This window comes from Rhinopithecus roxellana, chromosome 17 (assembly GCF_007565055.1).
Source record: "Rhinopithecus roxellana isolate Shanxi Qingling chromosome 17, ASM756505v1, whole genome shotgun sequence".
Lineage (NCBI taxonomy): Eukaryota > Metazoa > Chordata > Mammalia > Primates > Cercopithecidae > Rhinopithecus > Rhinopithecus roxellana.
Window position 1 is genome coordinate 6,455,927 of NC_044565.1, and position 22,114 is coordinate 6,478,040.

The following is a 22,114-nucleotide window of genomic DNA, read 5'->3' on the forward strand; positions in this document are numbered from 1 at the left end:
TGCCGCCCCAGCCCCTGCCCCCAGGGACACCCTGCCCTGAACCCTGCATCTCCAGGCCTTGGTGGGGACCCAGCCCTAAGGCCCCGTCTCTCTCTGGGGGCCTGGGTCAAGCAGCACATCTTCTCTGGGGTGAGTCTCCCTAGGGGTCCTCCACCGCCCAGGCTGCGTCTGCACCTCTCCTCCCCAGGGCTCCCCCAATCCTGTCCCACGCTCTGCCCCTTCCCTCTCGAGCCCATCCCCCAGGCTGGGGAGGAGCCCACCATCAACACTGAGGTCCCAGCACCCCCTCCCCAAGCCCGAGGTCTCTGACGGGACCCAGGCACTCAGGAGGGAGGTCCTGGGAAGCTGGGCAAGGGGGAAGGGCTCTTTGGGGAAGATCCAGGTTCTTGACAGTCTAGGAGGTGACAGGGGAGGGGAGACAGGCTGGAGGGGGATGGGCTGTCTGGTGTGGGGTAGGCCAAGTAGGATCCCCTGGTCCAGGACCCTCAGACAGCCCACAGGCCCCAGGTGAGGGGTCCAGGCCCTGAAGGGCAGAGCAAGATGGCCATGGTGGGGAGGGAGGGTGGAGCCCAGAACTCAGAGACCTGGAGGGAGAGAGAAGCTTGGAGGGAATGAGATAGAGGACAGACGGACGGACAAAGCCAGCAGGGGAGGAGCAGAGGAGAGACAGAGACAGGCGACAACAGACAGACGGACAGGTGCCTCCTCCTCTTAGCGGGCCAGCTCCGCCCATGCCTCCTGAGTCCCAGCGGCCACCTGCCTGTAGACCTGTCCTGCTGCCTCTGCCCCTCAGTGCCACCCCCTCTCCCAGGGAGTCCTCCAGGAGCCCCACACCAGCCCTTGCCCCTGCCCCTGCAGCCCAGCCTCGCTGGGAGCAGTGAAGACCTGGGCCCCTCCCCACATCCACCCACTGGGTTCTGTGGTGGCCTCTGAGCCTGTGCTCTCCTCCTCACAGTGGGGACACCAAGCTGCTTCCCAGGGCTGTGGGACACCGACAGAGGCCAGCAGGACCCCGGCCGTGGCGAGTGCTCAGGAGGTGGCCCTGTGCCTGCCCACAGCAGGCCCCACAGCCTGCAGGACTGTCATCACCACCAGGAATGGGTGCTGGCGCCAGCTTCCCTCCTCCCCTCCTCCTGCACAGGATTGCCCTGCAGGCAGGGGGAGCTGGGGCAGGAGGGCTGAATAGGGAGTAGGGGACCCATTCTGGGTCAGAATGCCAGGCAGGAGCTGGCACATGAGGGTTGGCAGGAGAGATGCTGGAATGACCTGGAGTCTGCCAAGGGCCCCCAAAACCGCATGCTCTGCCCCTCAGCCCTCTCCAGCGTGGCTTGGCCACCAGTGCTGCTCCCACCCCTAGTGCAGGATGTCTGTGCAGGGCCCAGCCCCCAAGGGATATGTGTCCCCATCTCTTTGGACCTCCCAGCAGGCCCAGCCCCCCATGTCGCCTCCTGGACTCTCTTCCTCCCCTCCTCCGCCCAGCCCTCTACCCCAGGCCTGGGCCTGCTTTTCTTCAATGATGCTGTCTGGTGGTGATCTGTCTGGCCCCAGCCTCAGGTGTTACCACAAACCCATGGCTAGGACACGTGCAGGCCCAGAGCCCGGAGCAGCACCAGGACAGAGGGCTTGGTCTTGCACAGCCAGTGCCTCCCAGGTCTCAGGGTACAGTGGCCCTGGCCACACACCTGCCCCTCCTGCTCTTGGGCATAGGATGGGCTCTAACAGCCTCATGGGACTCCCTCTTCCCTGCACAGCTTTGGAGTCTGCTAGAGGCCCCCAACCTCCTTCGCCCTTCCCCTGGCCCTGGAGAGCCTGCCCCTGCTCCCCGCGCACTCCTTGCCTGGGAACTTAGGCAGCCGGAGAGGCCTCCCTTGCCCATGACGGTGCCACTCCCTCCAGGCTGCAGCAGCAGACAGGGCCCCCGCTGTCACTCACTGCTGTGTCCCTGCACCTGGCACAGAGCCTGTGACGAGGAGGCCCTCCATCAATATTCACAGAGCCAAGGAATGACTCACTGACACGGAGGAGGACCCCTCGGCTGGGGCCTTGGTTTTCCCATGGCTATAAGCTGGAGAATCTCTCTTCTCCCTTGCAAAGCTGGTATTCTTTGAGCCAGCACCCTGGACTCCTCTCCTCACCCAGTTCTGAGAGGAGGTGCAGGGCCTCACTCCCCATGGAGACTTCTTTGCCTGCTGTCAGTCACCCCTGCTGCTGCCCAACAGGGGGCTGGGTCTCCAGGCCTGACATTTACAGCCTGATCTGCTGCTGTTGGCAGGTGGCCTGGGGCCTGGGGCCCCGTAAATTACTCCCACACCGCAGCTCGGCCTCTGTAGCTTGGAAACATTTCTGCAGAGAGCGGTGGGAAGGAAGCAGAAACGCCCGGGAGCCGCTGAAGGGGAGGCCAGGAGTGCCCAGCTGCACCGCACCTGCTCCCGTCTGGAGAGGCAAGGGCCCAGGGTGTGGGGAGAGGCTTTGAGTGGTGACTTTAAAGGGAACATCCGTATGGCCTCCACTTCTCTCTGATGGAATGAGATGGGCGGATCTCACAGCCTCCGCCCCATCCCTGGTGTTGAGACAAAGAAAGCGCAAACTAGCCCCAAGAACCGGAACTTCCCAGGGCCTGGCAGGCCAGAGTGGATGCCGCCCCAACTCCAAGCTTACTCCTCCCACCCAGGCTAGCCTCACCCCGACTCGCATCTGCACAGCACCAGGGCCCAGAGCTCTTTCTCCCATCGCTCCTAAAACCCTGGGCCCCTAGTGCCTGGCTCAGGGAGCAAAGCAGGAGGGTACAGGGGTACAGCCATGAAGGCTCACCTTGGGTTGAGGGGACAAAATGACCCCTCAGGCTGGAAAGCCCAGACACTCTAGGCCAGCCGGCCCCACCCACCTGAGCCCATACCGCCCTGCCCTACACACAGCCCCAAGGCTGCCCAAGTCAGCAGAGCAGCCACTGACTCTGAGCACTTCCTTCCCTGTTCCCTTGGCCCTGGTTGCTTCTTGCTCTCAGGCACACATGCGCGTGCACACACACATACGCATTCACACACTCACCTATAAACACACTCCCACATACACAATACTCACATGCAGACCCACATGCACACACACACACAGGCACATGCCCAATTATATACACACACATATACACACACACAAAATACCAGGTTGCACTCACACACCATGCACACTCACACGTACACACACTGGGTTGCACTCACACACAAACGCACGCTCACAGGTACACAGATGCACGCTCACACTTACGCACACACAGATGCTTGCTCATACGTGCACACACCGGTTGCGCTCACACAGATGCACGCTCACACATACACTGGGCTGCACTCACACACATAGATGCATGCTCACAGGTACACACACAGATGCACGCTCACACGTACACACACATAGATGCACGCTCACATGTACACACACCGGGTTGCACTCACACACATAGATGACGCTTGCACATATCCAGGCACATTCTCACACCTGTACACACACACTTGCACACTTGTGGCCCCAGAGGTAGCATCAGCAGCAGAGAACTCCACACTCAGTACACCTGAGGGCGCGCCCGTAGGGGGTACTGGGGCAGTAGGCTACAAGCGAAATTAAAAGCCTGGAACGAAAGCAGGTGCTCTCACATGGACGCGCACACACACACACCTGGTTATGCTCTCCCACACAAACGCACATTCATGTACACTCACATATGCACTCATACACACGCACACACCTGGTGACACTCTTGCATAGGCGCACACACACCCACTGGCACGCATGCACACTCACGCATGCACACACACCTGGCCATGCTCTCACATGCGTGCTCACGTGCACTCACAGGGAGGGAGGCTTCCCATTAGGCCAGCCAGGGTCAGTCTCCTCGCCCCACCACAGAGCTGCGGGGCTGTCAGGCGCAGACCCCTGCCCAAGCATCAGCCATCCTGGGCTCCATGCCAGCAGCACCAGGGGTGGGGGTGGGGGTTCAACTCCAGAACCAACAAACCACAGCTTGCAGCCTGGCACACACGCGGGCCCTGGAGAGACAGGACTGACCGCTCCTTCCCAACCACAGCCCGGCCCACAGCTGCACTCCACCCGTGCCCAGGCCGGGCCCCACGCCCTGCACCCGCGGTGCCTTGTGCTGCCAGGCCTAGAGCAGGCCTATGGGGAGGACGGAAGGAGGAGCTGGGGGCAGTGGGTCGGGGGACAGGAGTGGCCTAGAAACCCAGAGTGGACGGCAGAAAAGGAAGAAACGAAAGATAAACATAAAACAAACAAAAGGTGACTCAGCACACAGAGCCCCAAGGGTGGGCCTAGGAGGGAGGTGGCAGCAGAGGCACTAACATGGCGTTACTGGTGGCGTCGGAGGTGGCATCAGCGGCAGAGAGGACTCCACACTCGGCACACTTGAGGGTGCACCCGAGGGGGTGCGGGGGCGGCTGACTGCAAGTGAAATTAAAAGGCTGAAACAAAAGCAAGCTGCTCTCAGAACCCAGGCGGGAGGGGCGGGGCCAAAGTGCAAAACCAGCCACTCAGGAGTCCAGCCTGGGCTCCGACAGGGACGGTCCTGGGGGCTCTCGGCTACTTCACAAACTCAGGTCTTGGGCGTGGGCGTTGTGGTGGGCAGGGCTGTGGGCTGCACGTGGCGGGCGTTGGGGGAGGCAGCACAGCGCTCCTGTGCTCAGCTGAGGGTGGACCCTGACTCTGTCTGCACAAAGTGGCAAAATTCCCAAAAGGAGGCCACTGCACCTTCCTCTCCCCTTCCCGTGTGTCTGCGAGGGAGCTGACCTGGGCAGGGACCTCGTGCAGGTCCTCCTGGCATGTGTATGCCCACGCGTGTGCACCCATGCATGTGGACGTGCATGCACACATAGACCAGTGTACTGGGCACCCCTCTACCCTAACCTCCATCCCTGTCTACGTGGGCAGCGAATCCGACACGGCCACGCAGGCGAGTCTGGGTGTGCTCCCGGGATGTGTGCACCTAACGCAGCTGGCCCCTGTTGCACACACAGGGCGAGGTGGGCCGAGTGCAGGCCGCCTGGGCTTGGCTCTAGTGTGTGCCCACCTGGGCTGGAAGCTCAGCTCCACCAGTCACTCACCCTCCATAAACCTCCATTTACTCAGCTGTAAGATGGGAATATAACCACAGAATCTGCCACCATGGTTATTCTAAGAAGCAAACAAAACATCCACACTGGATGAGCACCCGAGATCACTGCTGCTTTTACGATCAGGTAACGGCAGGCAGTCTGCCATGCTCAGACCCCGGATGTGTAGCCCTGCGGACCTCTTCTGAGTGTGACCGCTGTCTCGGGAGCAGTGTGGGACAGGGTGTTAAGGGACAGGTGGGGCAAAGCCTTAGAGAAACCTGTTCCAGCCTCCATTTCCCAGGCCAGGAGACAAAGCACCGGGACTCCCACCCAGCGGGACGGACCCCGGGGCCACTCCACACACTCAGCATCGGAGGCCAGCTCGGCTGGTTCCTAACCAGGACCAGAACCCACAGGCACCCAAGGGGAAGGAAGGCTTCCTGAAGCTTCTGTTCACTGGGGACAGCAGGAGGAGCCAAGAGACAGAGACAGGAACAGAGAGAAAGAGACAGAGAGAGACCGAGCATCCAAGCAAGACTGGCACGGAGGGGAGGGGCCCACGCAGACACCAGCCAGGGTTGGATGACACAGAGAAGCAGGCAGAGGTGAGGGGCGGGGGGCCGGGGGAGGGGGCGGGAGGACAAAGAGGGGCTCGTCCGCCCTAGTCAGCTCCCCACACCCCACAGCTTCCCCTCTGTGCCCAGGACCTTGTCCCTGAAAGGTGGGCGCAGCCACACATCCCAAGCACCTCCACCCTGCTCCCAGGCCCTGTCAGCTACTGTGCTGAGAGCACTCCCTGGTCTTGGGTTCCCCGGAGGGAGGAGCATTAGCTCCACCTGTCCCCTGCACCGTCCTCCTCATGATGCAGGTCCCACAAGGACAGGGAGTCCCTGCATGGACAGGCGACATCCTCCCCCTGGCCATGGAGCAAGCCTTGTGGTCGGGGAGTGGGAGGCCAGGGACCCCCAGCACCCAGCATCGGGGGTGCCACCCTGTGAGCCGGCCAGAGGTGGGATATCCCTGCACAATCAGTTTCACCGCTTCTGAGGACTTTATGGGGTCCACCCTGCCCAGGTCAGATGGAGAAACCGTGGCACGGTGAGAGGGGCTGGCTGAGCCTAAGGGGCCTCTGTACTCAGTGCCTCCGTTTCCCCACCCGCTCCGGGGTCCCTGGACCTGCAGTCTCGGACTGGGCATGGAGCATCCTCCATCCCCTGGGAGCCCGGGGCTGGGTGGGCTCTGGATCTTGCACTCCGGGCAGGCAAGGAGCCGCGTGGCCCTGGTCCTACCCTGCCCGCTCCTTCAGCTTCTTGTCCGTGATGCCGTCTTTGGACACAAGCTTGTTGAACACCAGGATCCCAATGACCATGTTCACCTGCCGGGTAGAGAGGGGTGGGAGTGTGGGGGTGGGGGCCGCCGTAGGCTCAGGGCCAACATTGGTTGGACTGACGCTGGCTATGCTGACCATGATCCCCTACCACACTCAGGGTCACCTCCCGTGCCTCCATCACAGGAACCCCAGTGCCTGATGTGACGTCAGGTGACCTCCAGCCCAGCTGCCAACCATGCAGGACCCTCTCTGTGTGTCACCCGCACCGTCAGCACCTCTGCTATGCTCCTTGCATCCCTTCCACCAGGGAGTTCCGCACCCACAGGGTCCAGAGGCCCTTGCCAGCCTGCAGCTGAAACCTGCCTAAGGGACACCAATCCTGGCTCTCCCTGGGGCCACACGCTTCCTGCCTCTCTGCTCTGGGCAGGCCACCTCCTCTCTCTAGACTTCCTTCCTGATCTCCCTCTCCTATTCCCGTCAAATTAACTGCCCACCCCGTAAGGGCCCTGGCTGGGCGCCTGCACCCAGGAAGGCTCTTCTTGGGCTCTAATGTAAGTCTCCCATGCCTGCAACTGTCCAGGCTACCACTTAAGACAAGAGCTGTTCCTGGAGCACCCCGGGGAAGCCACTGGCCCTGAGCATCTGGGGGTCTCCCCCTGTCTCCTGGCCTCCTCTGCTAAGGGGAAGGAGGAGTCAGGGCCATATTCTCTGCTCCCCAACTGCCAGAGGCTCCCTGAGGTCCTCCTCCTGCATCCCCACTCTGCAGAAAGATGCTGCCAGGACCCCGAGGGGCAAGGCCTGACTTCCTCAGGCCCAGGTTCCAGAAGCTGGAGGCTGGGAGACCCCAGGACTCCATGGACCCCTAGACTAGGCATTTCACATCCAGAAGACCAGGGTGGTAGACTGTGCAGCCCTCCAGCTCAGGGCTCACGACCACACACCCGGCCTGCTTTCCACAAAGGATACAGTTCCCAGACACCCACATCACAGCCTCGGCCAGCCTGATGGGTGGTGGCCTCTTTCCTGGGCAGCCTAGTTTTCTGATGTGGCCGGAGCAGAGAAGAGAGGACAGGCACCAGTGACAGGCCACTGCCTGCAGCAGGCTCTGCCCGGCCTGCACCACGTGGTCCCAAGGACAGGAGGGGCTGCTGGGGCTCAGGTCCCACAGCCCCCTGAGTTAGACTGCCTTCCTGATACATCCTGAGGAGGGGTGTACAGGGGTAGGGCTCCTGTCTCTGACCCCTTTCCCACAACCTCCAACCCCAGGTGCCTGGGGCACTGCCCTGCTGGCACTGAGGCCAGCTCTAGAGGTGCTGACAGGTACCCCACTCCTCTCCTGCCTCCCACCTGGAGGAAGGAATAAAGAAGGTGGGATTCCACAGCCAGGACTGTGAGGAGGGGTCTGGGGCTGCCCAGGGATGGCGCCCCACTGCCCCTCCAACCCCCACCAGGCTCCCCAACTGCCCCTACAGGGCTAGCACCCCCTCACCCCCCATGCACGTTTCTCTGCTGGGCCCAGCCTGTGCCTGAGTCTCCACTAGAAGGGGGTGTGGCCCTGCAGAGACACCGTTCATGATGGCAGGAATTACTGGACATGGATGGCCTCTCCTGGGGGGAGGGGGAGGGGAGGTGATGCTGGGTGTGAACCCTGGTGCTCCGCCAGAGTAGAGGGACAGGGACTGGCTAAGCAGGCTCAGAGCTGGACCCAGTAGAGGCCAGTGACCCCAGGCAGCTCCCCCAGTCTGCTGCAGCTCATCTGTGACCCCGGGACAGTGACCCTGCATGCCACCTGCCACAGTCTTGCCTTCCTCCACACAAAGGTGGGAGGAGGGTGGGAAGGAAAGTCCAAGGACCCACACAGAGAAGGTCCTCACTGGGGCCCCCAAAGGGGCAAGCAGCCCTGCTCACCAGCCTCACATCTGGCGCTTGGGGCCAGACACCCACAACCCAGGTCTAGCCTGCAGCTCCCCGCTGCTCGCATCATCTGTCTGTCCCTGGCTTCCTCCCACGCCACTCACCACACCCGCGGGGATCTCCTGGCAGGTACACAGCTGGCACCCAATAATCAGGAAAGCTGAGACTCACAGATGTGAAGGGTCATTACCCTGGCCCAGCCCCTACACCGCACGCTAAGGGCAGATCAGAGTGGGGCTGTGGGCACCCCCACCCCCTGGTGATGAGGGCCGTCCTGAAGGGACAGCAGGTTCACAGCCTGGGGCAGGAGAGAGCACCAAGGCCCAGGAGGCAGGTGGGGGGCCCGGGCAGGGTTGCAGGCAGTGGGGTCCAGGCGGGTCAGTACCAGCACAACGGCAGCAGCCGGTCCCACGAAGGCATAGAGCAGTCCTCCCTCCAGGGAGAGCCAGCAGCTGGGGAGGAGACAGGCCATCAGCACTGCCCACGTGCAGAGGGGCGTGCAGAGGGGCGCTGCCGGCCTCTCAGGAGTAGGGGAGGTGAGCTGGGAAGTGGCAGAAGAAAACTAGCACTTATTAAGCGCCTTCTGCGTGCAGGGCAGGTCACACCCACTCTTTAGACTTAGAATCCTCAGGACCCCCAGGCAGTCATCGTCACTCCCATTTTACAGATGGGGATGGTACCAGAGTGGGGGACCCATCTGCTTAGAGCCACACAGCAGGGGCACCAGGCTGGCAGGGCAAAGGTCACCTGACGGTCCCTCCTTCCCCAGGCCTGGACCCTTCCCGGCTCTTCTCTTGGGGTCTCTGGCAGACCCTCCTTCCTGACGTGATGCTCGAATGCCGGGGCTGGGTCCCTGGCCCACAAGGCTCAGGCCCCGTGGCCTCAACACCTGGTCCTATGCTCACACATCTGGTCTGCATCCTCCCCACCACCCACCCAGTCAGTAGCCCCACACTCCCCAGATCTCTGGACACCACCCGTGGTGCCCATGGAAATCTGAAACCCAATAAGGACCGTTCCCTCTGCCCTGAGCAGCCTACCCCATGTCGTCTGTCAAACAAACTCCTCTTCATCCTTCAGAACCCCACTTCAATGTCCCCATCCCCTCCTGATCCATCCCTGGCTCCGGCAGGCCAGGTGTTTGCTTGTCTCATCTCTGGAGACAGTGTTTGGATTTCCCTCTCAGCACTCACCCCCTGGGCCCTCAGCTATGTCCACTCCCTATGGCCACTCAGGGCAGTGCTCTAGGGGGTGCCACATCCTGTTCCCAGGGGCTCCAGAGTGAGCCAGGCCTGCTGCAGTCCTCCTACTCAGCCAGCATCGGTCACTTCCTCCTGCCTCTCACTTCCCACTGCTCCCCTCCCTGCAGCCAGGCCCTCCCTCCAAGCCTCGGTTCCCCTTCCCCACCCCAGTTCTTCTGCCCATCCTGAGCCCCAGACCCTCTCTCCCCACCTTGGGAACCACACTGCCTCTAGGATGACAGCAAGCTTCCTGGCCTGCCATTTAAGGCCCCAAGGACCTGGTCGAGCTGACCCTTCAGGGTCTCAGTGATGTCATCTGTGAAATAAGCCTCCGACCCCTGCCCTGCCTGCCACAGGCCTGCTGTAGGGGTGTGCCCACTGTGCCCAGAGCGCTTGTGTCTCAAATAGCCCTCCCTCTCATCAGCACCATGCAGAGGTGGCCTCCCCACCGAGCAGATGGGGAAACTGAGGCTCAGAGTGGCTAATGGACCAACTGACCGAGGCGGGCCCTGCGAGCCTGCTTTCTTTCAATACCACTGCCCACTGCTTGCTGCCAGGGAGAAGCTGGCTGACCAACAGGGAGGGGCTGCCCAGGGGGCTCAGCCTCCAGCCCCTGGGGCCCCACCCTCCCTGAGCCTCTGTGAGATGGTCAGGGTCACACAGCGGGAGGGCATGGCCAGCCCTCACCCTCCAGGGCGGCGGAGAACTCTGGGGGCCATGCGGCCATCCACCACACCCCCAATGCCCGGACTCACTAGTTCATGGTGCTGTACCCTTTGGCCTTGGTGAATCCCACGGAAATGGCCACAACCAGTGCAGGGAGCCCTGAAGGAGCAGAGAAAGGGCGTTGGCCCCACCTAAGTCCCCAGCCAGCCTCCACCTCCTCTCAGCCCTGCCTTGGAGGGCGGGAGCCAGGCAGGTGCTTTTGAAGCCCCCAACAGAGGATGGGGCTGAGCAAGAGATGGGGCAGGAGATGAACAAGGCAAGGGCCTGTGGAGCTGGGCACGGGGCGGTCCAATGAGCAGAGAACGCACAGGATGCCCGGCACAGCTGACTCGCAGAGAAATCAGGAATCATCTTTTTGTATATGTAAGTCCCAAACAGTGCACTGGACATAATCGTGCTAGAAATGTTTCCGTTATTTAGACATGAAAGGGAACTGGGTGTCCTGTGCTTTACCTGGCGACTCCATGGAGGAACGAGGGCCCAGAGGGAGAAGAGGGAGAAGCCCACCCAAGCAGCAACAGAGGCCCCAGGGGTCCACACGGCATGGGGAGAGGAGGGGCTACCAGGGCAGAACAAGCAGTCGGGGCCAGGAGGAAGAACATCTGCCCAGGAGGGTCGGGGAGGCTGCGGCTCACCCCAGCCCAGGCAGAGGAAGCGCTTGCGGATGAGGCGGTTCCGGAGGTGGCCCGTCACGGCCATGTAGGACTGCCAGGCCTCGGTGAGCACCCAGCAGAAGGAGGACAGGAAGAAGAAGTGCAGGAAGGCGGCCACCAGCGTGCACACCACCTGCGTGGGGCCGAGGGCGGGGCAGGCTGGGCAGGTGCTCCCCGGCCCCACACCTGCCCCCACTGAGTGCCTCTCTGCAGCTGGAGGCCCAGCAGCCAGCACCCTCGCTGGGACCCGACCAGGTCCCCAGGCAGAAGGCAATCCAGAGATCACCTGGTCCCTGCCCTGAGATGGGTTGTTGACCATCTAAGCCCCCTTGGGACAAACAGACCCTCCCTCTCCGTCTTCCTCAGCACCATTCATAGCCACACCAAATGCTAAGCAGGCGCCTTTTAAAGTCCAGGTGCCTGCCCATGCATTCAGGAGGTAATAAGCCCAAGGCCCAGGGAGGGCATGTCACACCCCGAGGACACAGAGCAAGTGGCAGGCAACCTCACCCACGCCGCGGCCCTGAGCTTCTGCCACAGCACATGGCAGGCCCTGGGCCCAGGCCTTCTCCATCTCCCTGCAGGCCTCTTGCTTTATTTTCTCTCCTACATTGTCAGTGTGGCCCCTTGAGGAAGCAGAGGCCCCCAGCCAAAGGCTGTGCCTGCCACATTTAGTGGGATGGGGTGTGGAGACCACAGGGTAGGAACCAGGGATGGCAGGTCTGGGGAGGGCAGGCAGGGGCCCACCATGAGCTGCCAGCTTCAAGGCTGGCGAGGGTGGGGGTGAGAGGGTGGACCATGGGAGCGCCTCTGTCACCACAGTACCACTCTTCTTGGGTGCCACTCCCCAGCCCTGAGGGAGCTTGAGCTGAGGCCGAGTCCACTGCCCACAGCGGGCTGGGCAGGGCTGAAGCAGGCTCATCCTGAAGGGCAAGTCCAGCAGAGAGGTCAGGACACAAACTGCCCTTCCAGCCAGCTGACCAGCCCCTGACAGCCTCCTGCAGCCACAGCGGAGGGCGCAGAACTCCCTGTAGCTGGGGCAGCCTCCTCCTGCTCCCACACCCACCTGCCTGAGTTTCCCAGGAATCCCACAGCCCAGGCCCCTCCTGGGGTTCATCCTCACCGCCTGAGGATGCTGGGAGGTGCATGACAGGAGGCAAAGCTGCCTACCTTGTTGCGGGTCTGGGTCTGCCCGATGAGGATGAGGGCATTGGAGGAGATGATGGACAGGCAGAAGTTGATGAGGATGACAGAACGCTCCGAGCGGATGTACCTGTGGAGGGTGTGGGGGCCCAAGGTCAGCGCCCAACAGAACCCCATCTGCACAGGAGCTGTGGTCCTGTGGCACCAAGACCAGGGCCCCACCCCATTTCCTGCAGGCATTGTCACCAACAGCACCACCCCCATCACCATCATCATCACCATTACACCATCACCACCATCACCACACAATTACCATCATCACCAACACAACCATCACCATCATCACCACTATCACCACCATCACAATCAGTACCACCATCACCACCATCACACCATCACCACCATCGCCATCATCACATAATCACTACCACCACCACTACACTATCACCACCATCACCATAATCACCATCACACAATCACTACCACCATTACCACCACCACATCACCACCACCATCACCACCACCACTACATCACCACCACCATCACTGCCATCACTATCACACCACCACCATTATCACACAATTCATTACCACTATCACCATTATCAACAAGCATCACCACCATCACCATCACAATCATTACCACTATCACCATTACAAACACAACCACCACCATCAGCACCACTATCACCATCACAATCACTACCACCATCACCATCACATCACCACCACCACCACCATCACACCATCATCATAATCACCAGCACCAGCACCACCACCACCATCACAACCACCACCACCATCACCATCACAACCATCACCATCACCACCACCACCACCACAATCACTACCACCACCACCACACCATCACCACCATCACCATCACAACTACCACTGCCACCATCACCATCACCATCACTACCATCACCGTCACCACCACCATAATCACCAGCACCAACACCATCACAACCACCACTACCACCATCACCATCACTACCATCACTATCACCACCATCACCATAATCACCAGGACCAGCACCACCACCATCATAACCACCACCACCACCATCATAACCACAACCACCACCACCATCACAACCGCTACCACCATCATCACCACCATCACTACCACCACATCACCACCATCACAACCACTAGCACCATCACCACCATCACAATCACTACCACCACCACCCCCACCATCACAACCACTACCACCATCACCACCATCACAATCACTACCACCACCACCACCACCACACCATCACCACCACAACCAGCAACTACCACCATCACCATCACTCCCATCACCACCACCACCACCACCACCACCATCACCATCACTACAACCAGCACCACCACACCATCACCACCATCACAACCAGTAATTACCATCACCATCATCACCACGACCATCACTACCATCACCATCACCATCACCATCACTACCACCACTACCACCATCACCACCACCACCACCACAATCACCAGCATCACCAACACCATGACAACCATCACTATCACCATCACCATCACTACTATCATCACCACCACCACCAGCACCACCATCACTACCATCACCATCACCACAATCACCACCACCACCATCATCACTATTACCACAATCACCAGCACCATTACCACCATCATCACCACAAACACCACCACCAGGACCACCATCACCACCACCACCAGCAGCCCTTGGGGACTGAGGTCCACCCAGGTGGACAGCAGAGGGCACAGGGCTGAGCCTCAGGGGCTCTGACATGACCCTGATGTGCTGCATGACCTTGGGCAGGTCATGTTCTCTCTCTGGGTCCCCACTTCCTCATGGGGACCACAGAACAATCCCTGCCGGCAGCTCACAGGGCACAGGGATAGCCAAGAGAGCTCACCAAGGGAGATGCTTTGAAAACTGTTGGCAGAAAACCTCCTCAGAACTCAGGACATCAGAGCTGAGTTCAGAGCCCCTGAACCCCATTCCCCAGATGTTTTGTGAAATCAAGGCCCTAGGGGAAGGTAGGTCCCAGGAAGAGGAAACACCATGTCCCCCTAGAGCCCAGTGGATGCTGTCCCCTCAGGCAGGACAGTGGAGGGCCGCTGCCACTACTCACAACCTAGTCACTGTCTCCAGGAAAGCTCAGCCACCCTTCCCCCGCCAGCCACATCGACCTCCCAGTGCCCGACCTTGGGCAGCAGCCAGGCAGTCAGTTCCGATTATTGGCTGACACCGCACTGCCTGCAGAGCTGGAGCCGCGTGTCCTCTGGACACGCTGGGAGTCCCCACTCGGCCCCATGGGCAGTGAGTGACCTTGAGTCCTTGCTCCCTGTTCCATACTTCTACTCAATGGGACAGGAGCAGATAGCGGGGAGTGCCTGGAGGCGCGTCCACACACTCAACAGGCATGTTACTGCTCAAACATGAGCTCTCCTCCACATCTCTCCACACCTGCCCGGGTGGCCTCAAAAACCCACTGGCCACAATCGGAATGGACAGCAGGCTGGGAGCCCTGTGGCCTTGGGGAAAGGGAATTTGGGGTGGAGAGTAAGCAGGGATTTGGGGCCTTAAGGCCTGACGGGGGGGTCTGGGGAAGGCTGTGGCCTGGCCTGCAGGCCTGAGGGTAGACAAGGAAGCCAGGAAGCACAGGCAGAGGGGGCACACACAGCTGGGGAAGGAACTCAGGCTGGCATTGCCAGGGAACACGTTCAGGGGAGGGATGGCAGGAACCGGGCCCCACCCCTTGTGTTTGTGCAGCATGGACACAGCGTGAGTGTGTAGGGTGGCCTCAGGAACCTGTGGCAACCTTGGAGGGGCCACAGCAGGGCTGGGTCCGTGGCAAAGGCGGAGGTGACTGGGAAGGTGAGGACAAAGGGAGGGAGGGGCTCCCGCGACCCCACCCGTGACCTCGAGGGGAAGAGGCGTGGGATGCAGGAGCCACGGCCGCCCGTGCCCAGCACCCGCGTGGCACCCACCTCCACACGGACACGTAGATGATGACCAGCATGAGCAGGGTGAGAGAGGACACGCCACAGCCCACGATGAGCGTCACGGACGGCAGAGTCGCCTTCTCCATGTTCTGCGGGGTGTGGGAAGAGACCGCGGGGAGTGAGGCAGCCCCCATGCCTACTCAGCAGACCCGAAGACTGAGGCCTAAGAGCCCACAGCCCTGGGTCACACCCTCAGCGTCCAACCCAGCCCCTCCTCCACCTCCCCGCCCGCCCCCTGCAGAGGAGGGGTTTCCTCTCCAGCCCAGGCTCTCCAGAACTCCCTTTCAGGCCTGTGCTCCGTGAGGATGGACCCTTTGCCCATGCCCCACAGTCATACGCCAAGCCCGATGGCAGATAAGCTTTTGCTGCCATCATGGCAGGCGCCAGCCCCACACTGCAGATGGGCCAGGGAGGTGCCAGGTCCAGGCCCACCCACACACACAGTCCTCTCAGGCCCAGGCTTTGAGAAACCCAGGGGGAGAGCCGCTTTGGCTCTGGCCCACCCCATCCGAGATGCCACCTAGCCAGGCCCTGACACCCTACACCCACCCTTCCCTCCACAGCCCCAACACAACCCCACCAGCTTCCTTGCACCGAAGCCCTCCCCCCCACCCCTCCCTCTCTGCTCCACAGGTGACTCTGTGTCACCTCCACAGCCCCTCAGCCTCTAGGCCCAGCCGCCAGCCCTGGCCCCAGTCTTCCCCACCACTAGCCCTGCCCTGTGAACTCTTCTCCAGCCACGGCAGGGTTGGGGAGGTTATCAGCGCACTGGAGGGCACCTCTGCCCTGCTCAGAGGCAGGAGAGTATGGGAGCTGGGGTGTCATCCAGGTGCTGGGGTGACCCGAATAAAGTGGGCCCTTCCTCCTCACCACCTGGGGGTAGTTTAGGTGACTGCCCCTCCCCAGGGAGGGCCCCCATTCCTCACTGACTCTTCTGCCCTGGGCATTGTCCAAATGCCCCACCCGGCTCTGCAAAGGCCACTGGACTGGCCCTGGCCCTGCCCCTGGCCATCCTCCCTTTCCTGAAGAGAATGACCCTAGCCCCCGAGGCCCCCTGGTTCCCCTCAGGGCTCTTCCCCAGCAGTGCCCCCAGAAGACCCTTCCCCACTTCACATGACTGTGCCTCTGGCCACTGCACTCAGCTCATCCCCTCCTCAAAAGGGCCTGGGGGCCGGGCGTGGTGGCTCAAGCCTATAATCCCAGCACTTTGGGAGGCTGAGACGGGCGGATCACTAGGTCAGGAGATTGAGACCATCTTGGCTAACATGGTGAAACCCTGTCTCTACTAAAAAATACAAAAAAAAAAAAAAAAAAAACTAGCTGGGCGAGGTGGCGGCGCCTATAGTCCCAGCTACTTGGGAGGCTGAGGCAGGAGAATGGCGGGAACCCGGGAGGCGGAGCTTGCAGTGAGCCGAGATCGCGCCACTGCACTCCAGCCCGGGCGACAGAGCGAGACTCCGTCTCAAAAAAAAAAAAATAAAAAGGGCCTGGGCTGGTGACAGATCCCGCCATTCCTGACCCCATGGCCCTGCACAGCCCCAGCACGCCAGGCCCGAGGACAGACGGGGAAGTCAGGTGGCTGAAGGGCATGCACAGGTGGGGAGGGGACTCAGGCTGGCATCGCTTCTGTGTGGATGAATTCACCCTAAGCAACTGCTCAACCCATGACCCGGGTCATAAGCCAGGCTGACCCGCCATGCCTGGGGCTTGCCGGCACACGGCAGGTGGGTGTACGCCTCGGGGGCATGAACAAAGACTCCCTGCACACAGAGCTTCCAGATGACTGGAGAATTCAGGCGAAAGGGGGTGTAGTCCGTCTCCAGGCCCTCAGAAGGAGGCAGAGGTGGTCAACTGGGCAGGAAGGCAAGGCCTGGGGAGAAGGGGCCGATTCGGGCACTCCTCACCCTAAAGCTGATGCCTTCCTGGCCCCCGCCCCAAGTCTGCTGACCCTGGCATGTTGCACTGTCTCCTAAAGCCCTGCGCAGCCCTTCTTGCCCCTCAAGGTGCTCAATATCCCCCGAGCCAGCCCAGCTGCCCTGCGGCCCCACTCACCCCAGCCTGGGCTCCCCCTTTCCCCTCAGTCCCCATACTGCTCTGTGCTCTCCATCATGAACATACTGTTCCTGCAGCCTGTACTGCCCTTCTCTGTGTTGCCTCCTCCAGGCAGCCTTCCCTGCCTCCCAGGCCCTGCTGGCATCCCCCTGATCCAGTCCAAAGCTAGATGTGGCTACTATCCCCACAGCTGAGTGTCCTCCATGTCCCCGAGCCCCTGAGGGCCCCGCCCAGCAGAGATGCTCAGTCGACATCACGAGCCAGATGAATGAAGATGGGGAAGGCAATCCTAAAAAACGGGGGAACTTGTCCAAGATCACCAGGTGGCACTGCAGAGGGTCCAGCTCGAACACAAACCTTGGTTTCCAGACTCAGAGCAGGGCCCCGGGGATCGGGGGCTCAGCATCTTTGCCAGGACTCCTGGCTCAGCCTAGCTCGCCTCTGCCCTGGCTGGGTAACCTCAGGGTCCCACCTGCCCCAGCCTTATTCTCTGCAGGCTGCCTTGCTGCCACCTCCCTGGGCCAACCCCGTCCTCCTGCCCTCCTGGGCATGCCTGCCCCAGCTCCCAGCAGTCTGCACTTCTGCCTCCATGAAGCCAGCCGCCTGCTGGTCTGCGAGGCCGAGGGCTGCAGCAGCCTTACCTGAATCAGAGTGTGATGGTGGAGCCCTGGGGAGTGCCATTCGAAGCCCCTGTCTGGTGAGGGCCTTGCCCTTCGAGGACTCCCTATCCCCCACACCCCCTTGCTCCTCCCAGCCCGAGCTCCTCCGAACACCACTCCAGGCCAAAATGAGGCCTAAGTTCACTCACTTGAGGCTCTTGTCCTTGGGATGGTACAGGCCACACCCCTGATGTGCACAGACACACGCACCTGGGGCCCGCACACACACACCTGGGGCCCCCCGACACACACCTGGGTCCCCCCGACACACACCTGGGGCCCGTACACATGCACGCACCTGGGGCCTGCACAGACACATGACTGATACCTCCCACACCTGGCACTTGCCTCCAGGGCCAAGCTGTGCTGTCCAAGCATGCCAGGTGCCACAGCTCCAGCTGTGCCTCCCTGGAATGAGAGTCGCCTTCTCTTGGTGTGCAGAAGTACTTCCAACCCACTAGGCTTTCAAAAGCCACTGCTTCCAGACAGGCCCCTTGAACTACCCCAGGTAGCACTGCTCACCTCGGTTGTCTAAACTACGCTCTGGGAGGGCAAGATGGGGACGGTGATGCCATGCCCGGCAGGGAACTCTGCTCAGCACCACTCCTGCATGCCACAGCCTGGAGCTCAGGCCTCAAACCGGTGGCCCTCTGGGATTAAAGTCCCATCACCCGATCACCCAGTAATTCTCCCATCAAAACTCACCTGCCAGTTCTCCCTGCGGCCCGCCTGATCCCTCCCAGCCTGGCCCATCAGTCACCAGTAACTTTACCAGTGCAGAGCTGAGGCCCAGGGCTAGGAGACCAGCTGGATAGGGGCAGGTGGGAGACAGGGTGACCCCAGAAAATGTTTCCAAGACACTGGGCTGGCCTGAGGCCGGCCAGCCACGAAGGTCACAGGCGGCTCAGGAAGTGTCTTGCGCCTGCTCTGAGGCTGGCTCGGGCCCAGGCCTCTGTGGCCATCTGCTTCCGCCTGCCCTCGTTAGGCCTGGCAGCCGCAAGCCCGCCAGCTCTCCCACTGGTCCACCTGATCCCTCTCCTCCCTGCCTGGCTCATCAGTCACTCCTGACGGCCCTGGCTCAGCAGGTTCCAGGCGATGGAGAAGGGATGGGCGGGTCCGAGGCCTCGCTAGGAGGGGTAGACCAAGACTGGCCTCAACTCACGCCAAGGGGATGCAGAGCCAGGCTGGGCCCCTGCCGGAGACTGGCCCAAGCCAGGCACAGCTCAGCCCAGGCCGTCGCACATGCCAGGTCCCCTGCCCTGCAAGCCTTCCCTGAACTTCAGGCGCCTGGCTCTCCTCTCAGCAGAGAAGTCACCACTTCACAGAGGCCCTCCCTGCACACTAGGTCTGAACTAGCCGGCCCCTCTTACCAGTGGATTTTCCTGGGGTGATGGAGTGTCTGCCAGTTTCCACCACACGAACTCCCACTCCCAATCTTCTCCTGAACCCTATATCCACCCTATGCCCCCTAAGGACTCATTTCTACCCACAGTACCACCTTTGTCCTGCCACTGCCCCAACACCTATGGCTCCCAAATGCCCACAAAACTAATTCCCATCTCTAGTCATAGACTAAACCCTGAACCCCATCATACACTGACCCCGACCCAGATCATACTCCGAGCCCCAATTCTCATCACACCCTGGGCCCTGAATCCAGCCTCACACTAAACCCTGACCCAAGTATATTCTGAGCCCTGATCTCAGTCATACTCTAAGCTTTCATCCTGGTCACATCCTGAGCCCCGAGCCCAGTCACACCCCGAGCCTTGATCCCAGTCAGGCTGTGAGTCTTGATCTTGGGCACACACTGAGCCCTGATTCTGGTCATGTGCTGAACCCTGACCATGATCACACCCTGAACCCTGACCCTGGTCATACACTGAGCCTGAACCTGGTTGCAAATGAACTGTGACCCTGGTCACAACCTTCCAATACAGTCTGAAGCACATCACAGAAGTAATACCAACAACAATTGTCCTTTTCAGACTGTTTACTACATGCCAGACTACGTCAAGTACCATAAATATATCACCTAGTTCAGTCCCCACCACTCTGAGACAGGTGGCATCATCCGCCTCACAGGTGTGACTCAGAGCGGTTACTCAACCTTCCGGCCGTCGCAGGCCTGCAACGGCAAAGCCCGCATCTGCGCAGCCCGCATCTGCACTGACACCCTGGCTCCAGGCCAGCTCTAGAGGAGGACTCCTGGGTCTCATCTCCCCTTGATCTACCACCCTGGCCGGATCTCAACCCACCCTGGCTCTCAGGGTGCCCACGTACTCGCCTCTACCACCATCTCAGGCCTCTGTCCTGGTCAGCAGCCCCTGCAGGCCACTCTGAACCCCCGATGCCACAGCCTCTGCCCACTCAGACCAGAGTCCCCATGCCCAGCGTGTCCATCCAACTCCAGCAAGGCCAAGCTGGGCAGCACCCCTCTCTCTCCCTGCCCAGCCAGGCTCACTTCTGGCCACCTCCCCAGCTGCCAGCTGGGCTCACATTCCTCACTCCTGCTGGGACCCCTGGGTCGTCAAGCCTCACTGTTCTCCTCTTACTTCCCAGCCTCCCATCAGTCCATTCTGTACCTGGCTCCTGGAGGACGCTCAGGCTTCCCCCAGCCCCGCAGGCCTTGCTGGCCACCGGTCTCTCTGCCTCTCCGGCCTGCTGATCCCACGCCTGTACCCACTTCCCCGCAGCTTCATGCCTTACTCACCCTACAATGCTCGGCTGGCAAACTCCTGCACATCCCTCAGGATCCCACTCCAAGCCTCAGCCCCGTGCACTTCTCCCCCACTACACTCAGGAGGGGAGGAGGCTGTGGCCATGCACCCAGAGCCCACCCACAGCCTTCTTCCTTTCCCCCTGGGCGGCTGCAGACCTCTGTGTGCACACACCTGCTTCCCATATCGGCCCACCCCATATCTACCCCAGCCCACAGCCCTCAGAGGGGTTAGCACGGTGGACAAAGGAACACGCCAGGGGCAGGCTGCACCCAGAGAGCAGTCTCCCCTTCACTCTCAGCCTCTCCCTGCCCAGCATCAAAGGGGCCAGCCCTTGCCAGAGCTGTGGTATGGAAAGGAGAGGAAGACTCCAAGGGGCTGTGGTGCCAGGGAGTACCTGCTGGAGGTTGCAGCCACCCTGGCTTCTTCCTGGCACTCCGGCTGTCAGCTCACACCCTTGCTGGTGCCCAGAGCCCAAACTGAGCCACACATAGTCTGCCCTTGTGGCAAAGCCAACCACCCTCCCACCTCACAGATGAGGACACTGAGGCTCCCAGGGTCCAGGCAGCCTGCCCTCCGTCCCGTGGCTCTGTGGACACTATCAGCCCCTGTGCCCTGGCCTCAAGTGTCCTGTCTGGGATGGGGGACAGGGCACCCAACATGCCTGCTGGCATCCTGCCCTGTGAATACCAGCGTGGGAGGGCTGGGCTAACACTAGAAGCTTCCCCCGACAGCAGCCGCAAACCCCCTGCCAAACAAGACCCAGGACTGTGCATCTGGCTGCCCCCACCCCCACCCCCACCCCCCGCTGCCATCCCACAGAGAGGCCGCTTCCTCCTCCTCATACACTGGGGTACATAGTGGGGCTCCTTCTGGAAAGGCCCCTCGGCATCGAGCCCCCCACTGCTGAAATTTCAGGAGCACCCCCTTCAGCCCATGTACCCGCCCCTCTCTGAACAAGTTCCCTAAGCCAGGCCCACTCAGGAGCTCAGCCTGGTGACCGACTGGGAGGCCACCGCCTGGGGACTGCCCCATTCCTAGGACTCTCTCCGAGTCATCTGTGTCCCTCCTCACAGCCAGTCCTGGGCAGTCCAGGTCCCCTCCCTTCTACAGGTCAGGAAACAGGCTCAGAGGGACTTAAGGCAGAGCCAGCCCAGGGTCACAATGTGTCAGAGACAAGCCTGTGTTTCCAGACTCCAACACTGACCTGCTGCAGGCCTGACACTGGGCTGGGAGAAGGGGCAGACGGGGCACACAGCACACCAGGGTCTCTCCTGCCCAGGTCCTCCTCGTACACCCACAGGAAGAGCAACACCCGGAGACCAGAGGCTGGGCCGTGTCTTGCCTGGTCCAGCCTCGCAGGGGCCCAAAAAGGCCACCCAATGAAAGCCATAATGTCTATGGCCTTCTACACAGAAGGCCACCTCTTCCAGGGAGCCTCTGGGATGGCCCTTCGGACTGCTGCCTGCTGGGCTCTGTCTGCAGAACCAGCAGCATCAACAGTCTCTCTTGAGGGGACAGCCCGAGCAGGGGTGCACTAGGGTCAGGGACACAGACCCCTGTCCAGCCCAGACTCACCCAAGACCTTG

At 61.1% G+C, this 22,114-nt stretch overlaps 1 protein-coding gene across 1 annotated transcript in view; it reads right to left on the reverse strand.

Annotated features, from left to right (window-relative positions):
* ADGRB1 (adhesion G protein-coupled receptor B1) overlaps nt 1-22,114 on the reverse strand; it is an 81,326-nt gene that overhangs the window by 11,533 nt on the left and 47,679 nt on the right. Inside the window, exons 18-23 of the mRNA XM_030921436.1 lie at nt 15,080-15,183; nt 12,134-12,236; nt 10,946-11,096; nt 10,340-10,409; nt 8,729-8,795; nt 6,389-6,474 (exon numbers count right to left, since the gene is read on the reverse strand). Of these exons, the coding sequence (XP_030777296.1) occupies nt 6,389-6,474; nt 8,729-8,795; nt 10,340-10,409; nt 10,946-11,096; nt 12,134-12,236; nt 15,080-15,183 (581 nt within the window). The remainder of the gene's footprint in view (nt 1-6,388; nt 6,475-8,728; nt 8,796-10,339; nt 10,410-10,945; nt 11,097-12,133; nt 12,237-15,079; nt 15,184-22,114) is intronic.